The sequence below is a fragment of the Cannabis sativa genome, chromosome 6 (assembly GCF_029168945.1).
Source record: "Cannabis sativa cultivar Pink pepper isolate KNU-18-1 chromosome 6, ASM2916894v1, whole genome shotgun sequence".
NCBI classification, from domain to species: Eukaryota; Viridiplantae; Streptophyta; class Magnoliopsida; order Rosales; family Cannabaceae; genus Cannabis; species Cannabis sativa.
The window spans coordinates 54,950,802-54,955,139 of NC_083606.1; the positions used below are offsets into that span (position 1 = coordinate 54,950,802).

General features: G+C 32.1%; 1 protein-coding gene across 2 annotated transcripts; it reads left to right on the forward strand.

Annotated features, from left to right (window-relative positions):
- The first annotated feature begins 458 nt into the window (after positions 1-458).
- Positions 459-2,381, forward strand: LOC115724688 (uncharacterized). Of its 2 annotated transcripts, XM_030654026.2 has the most exons (3): positions 474-717; positions 1,252-1,452; positions 2,108-2,381. In XM_030654026.2, exons 1-3 carry the CDS (start codon positions 607-609, stop codon positions 2,141-2,143), a joined length of 348 nt encoding a protein of 115 aa, XP_030509886.1. In that variant the 5' UTR covers positions 474-606; the 3' UTR covers positions 2,144-2,381. The 2 variants fall into 2 exon arrangements, with proteins under 2 accessions (XP_060973284.1, XP_030509886.1); XM_061117301.1 differs by having other exon boundaries at positions 459-717; positions 1,252-2,381.
- The last annotated feature ends 1,957 nt before the right edge of the window (positions 2,382-4,338 follow it).

A 4,338-nucleotide genomic window follows, 5' to 3' on the forward strand; every position in this document is an offset into this window, starting at 1 on the left:
ACTTGCAGCAGAGAAAGACTTGCAATTTGTTATCGTGAAATATAATTCTAACATACTTATTAAAGTTGTCAAGGGGTTAAACCTAAGGTGGAAAATTAATAACTATGTAGTTTATTTTAGAAGTCTTATGAACTCTTTTTTGGAATGTAATTTTTTGAAAGTTTCTAGATATTTTAATTTTGTTGTTCACAATTTAGTTAAGTGGGTTTTTAATCAAAATGTAATTGATGGGATTGAGACTTCCTCTATACTAGATACCATTGTGTATAATGACTATGAGACTCAATTTACCTTCATCTATATAATTACGTTTGTTTTCAAGAAAATAAAAATAAATAAACCCAAAATTGAGGGGTATTTTAGCACAAATTTATGTTTTTTTCCTTATATATAAATAAATAATCCAGACATTTGAAGATAATGTCCACAAATTTATGTTTGGTTAAGTTTCTAATATTGCAAAAGTATAAGGGTAGTTTTATTATATGAAAAATTGAGAAAGAAGAAGTTGAAGTTGAAGTTGAAGGGGAGTGGACATTATCTTCAAATGTCTGGTTTTACAACAAGAAACCTTCCTCTTTAGCTCAGAGAGAGAGTGTGTGTAAAATGCCGACCTTAAACCTCTTCACGAATGTCCCAGTCGACGCAGTCATCGCCTCCGACATTCTCAAGGACGCCACCAAAGCTGTTGCCAAAATCATTGGCAAACCTGAATCTGTAAGCATCTCTCTCTCATATATATATATACACGCACATGTATCTAAATATATATATCTGTATTCAATTTGGTATGTGGTTTTTGTTGTGACCACGAGCTGTTCGATAAAATGAGCATGCTTCGTTTTAAGTTTGTTTTCCAAGTTTCATTTCAATATGAACAATAGATTTTAGAAAGGAAGTAAAACATAATTCTGACTGATAGTGGAAGCTCAATTAATTGTAATTTTACAGATTTCACAACTTTTGTAAATTTATTTTATTGAATTCTAGAAGAAAAAAAAATTCTTTTAGACTTTCTTCTTGGTCCTTTTCCTTGTGCGGCAAAACACTAGATCATAGTGCTAGATAGCTTAAGCATCTTAGCGTTGTGCCTGCATTTTGTATGGAAACACTTGATCCAGATTGATCTTTCTTTCGATACAGTAAGGTTAGGTTCCAATATTGACAAACTTTGTCACATTATTGTGCACCTTCTTGAAGCAACTCTTATTTTCTTATTTAGTGCTTATAATTTGTGCTCTAATGGTTCAGTATGTGATGATTTTGATAAATGGAGGAGTGCCTATTGCATTTGCTGGCACTGAAGAACCAGCTGCTTATGGGGAATTGATCTCCATTGGGGGCCTTGGACCTAGTGTCAATGGAAAATTGAGTTCAACTATTGCAGAAATTCTTCAAATTAAGCTTTCCATTGACAGTTCTCGCTTCTATATCAAATTTTATGATGTTCAGGTATGTTTATTTGACTTGTCCTGTTATGGTCTTTTCCTTCAACAATTTTACCCTTTATACATATCATTTTGTCATTTCTTTCTGGATCACGGGGACAATTTTCCAATGATACAACTTTTGATGAAGAAAAAAGAGAAAACCAAGACAATTTTCTCATTTCAAATGTTTGTAATCTCTTCATAAACATTGGTCTATTGGATTTGTCTGAACTTTTTTACACATTAACAATTTCGCAATCAAAGTTAACTAATATAGGAGAAGAATCAGAAAATATATATATTTCTAGAATGGAAGAAAAAATACCAACAAAAATGCATGCCCCAACCCAAGCAGAAAACAATGCAATTACAATCAATATTCATTCGTATCCACACAGTTGCCATTTTTTTTTCTATTAAAAACATCATCTTTGTAAACTTATACAGGTATTTATCCCAAAGACAAATAAGAGAGAGAGGTAGGGTATTCATGAATTTATCTTATGAAAATACTTGATTTGAATAACTTAATTTACAAACTGATAAGCTGATAATTGAGAGTGGATTGATACATCACAATTGTCATTTAGTGCGACTTTGATTAACTTCTTACAGCAATTCTTCTGTATAATTCTGTTTTGTCCAGTAATCTATCCATAACTCATTTTTTGTTGCAGCGACCATTCTTTGGGTTTAATGGCTCAACATTTTGAAACACCCTTGTCTTGCTTGAGTAGCATTTCATTGGAATTCAAAAGCCTTAAACCGTGTCGTGAAGCTGGACGGTGGATTGATCTTCCCTTTAAGGTTGTAATTTTCATTTAGACATATGGAAGCCAATATCTTACATTGTAATTGTCATTGCATAGCTAATTAGCTTTTGTGAAATGATAAATGTGAAAATTTAATTTTTGATCAAAGATATGAGAAAAATCGACTGATCTAGCAGCATCTTTTTCAGAGCGTTGCTAATGCTATTAGATCAACACAATGCATGCTGTAAATTTTGTGATAAATTTGGCAAAGGAAAAAAAATGATTTAGTGCACTTTGTACGTGGTTGTGCTCATCCAAAATAAGTCAACAAATAAATCAACTATTGTTGAAAATTATTTAATAAATGTGTTATAGTGCGAATTTTTCACTTAAAAATTCGAGATCAGTCTCTTATGAAATTGACATGTGGGTCCAATCCTCAAGGGATGGATGAGCTGTCAATTAATGACTCCGAGAGTTGAGCTCGCTTGACCCAAACTCGCGAAATGATGTGACCTTAACAGAGTTTAGTCACATACTGTGTCTCGCATAGTATAAAATAAGCAAGACTAAGAGAGATTTATACAAGTCGTGCATATACCAAGACGTATGTGATGATTAGGTAGCCTTCTCCTGCGAGTAAGTAAAGATCGCTTCTTTACATAGTGAACTAGTCTAAATGACAAAGCGTATTCAATAACTCGATAGGGACTCGTGTATTCCATGTTGTCGATGCATATGAGGTGTCCATATACGCGACTCAAATAGAACGCAGACACCTTAGCATGAGGCTAATTAGCCCTGCTTAGAAAGATAGAACACACCCAAAACCTGCGAGTTTGTGCAAGAATATGAATAGGCAACTCGCACCCTATAGGTCGCATATGTTGCTATATTCATTAAAATGGATTTAAAATGTTCTTTATTTATTTTTTTACGTTTATTCTAATTTAATGTTAATATTAATTGTAAACGGTTCTATAACCGGTCAAATTATGTGTAACTAAAAGAACACTTGCTTTGTATATAAGAGAGTGATCCAACATGAATAAACTAGATTTGCAACAATGGACTAAGCAAACCGTGATCTCATTGAACCAATATATTCCCTTGTGTTCATTATTTTTTCCATTTTGTTCTATTGTCTGGGCAGTCTCTTTTTGTAATAACCAAAATATTTAGTTATTATTTTCCATTACGTTAGTCTAGATGACTCGATGTGGAAATAGTGATTGCATAAAATATGTTACTATCTTTTAAAGAATAGAAAGTGGTATTTTTATTTAATTAAAGTAGAAAGTATTCTTACTTTGTTGGGCCTTATATTTTTTTTTTTTTGGCTAGGAATTTAAGAAAAATTATGTTGGTATTATGTACTATGTTATTATTAAGAATATACAAGTTCATCCCGGGACTAGACATTTACATACATATTGTAAGGGATTAATATAATTATTATTATTTTTTTTCATTATTAATATTAGTATATGCATGATTTAAGTGTTTATGATTTGAATTAGAGACCTACACGTGGGCATATAGTTAGTTTGAGCAATGCATGGAATATAATAGACTTTTTCCAATTAGGTGGAGATGTGTGTGGAAAATTAAGAATTTTGAGAAGGTTGATAACGTGGCTTCCATTGAGAGATTAGCTCTCATTTTTGTTAGTCCTTGAAGACCATTTCCTTCCTACATATATGTAACTTTGAAGATAAAAAGAAAAGTATTTTATTCCTTAAGTATTTGACACATGTGCTATTAAGTGGGATCATGAACGGTATAGTTAGAAGGGTTGATATGTTATTTAAAATTTGAGTCATACTAGTAGGATATACGGCTATTAAGGGGTGTGATAAGGGAAGAGAGCTTTAGGTGGTTACTTTCTAAGCCTATATATAGAGCTTTAGGTATTCATTCTTCACTCATCAATTAAGTTATCACATATAAAAGATTACTCTCTCTTTCTCATCTCTTGTTACTACTCCCTATTTCGTCTTTTATGCCATAATATTCATTGCTTATTACCTCCCGCCACCATCAATACCATCATCTTTTATCATTTTCTCTATCATCTTTTTTTTACAATTTCTTTTTCTATCATTTCACGATCATCTCAACACTAATCCCAACCAATTATTTCATCTCCATCA

What these genes read in the sequence shown, in the direction of transcription:
- LOC115724688 (XM_061117301.1), top strand. Translation starts at nt 607, where the DNA reads ATGCCGACCTTAAACCTCTTCACGAATGTCCCAGTCGACGCAGTCATC. An exon ending in TCATTGGCAAACCTGAATCT is followed by an intron (nt 718 to 1,251) that starts GTAAGCATCTCT and finishes CTAATGGTTCAG; the next exon opens with TATGTGATGATTTTGATAAA.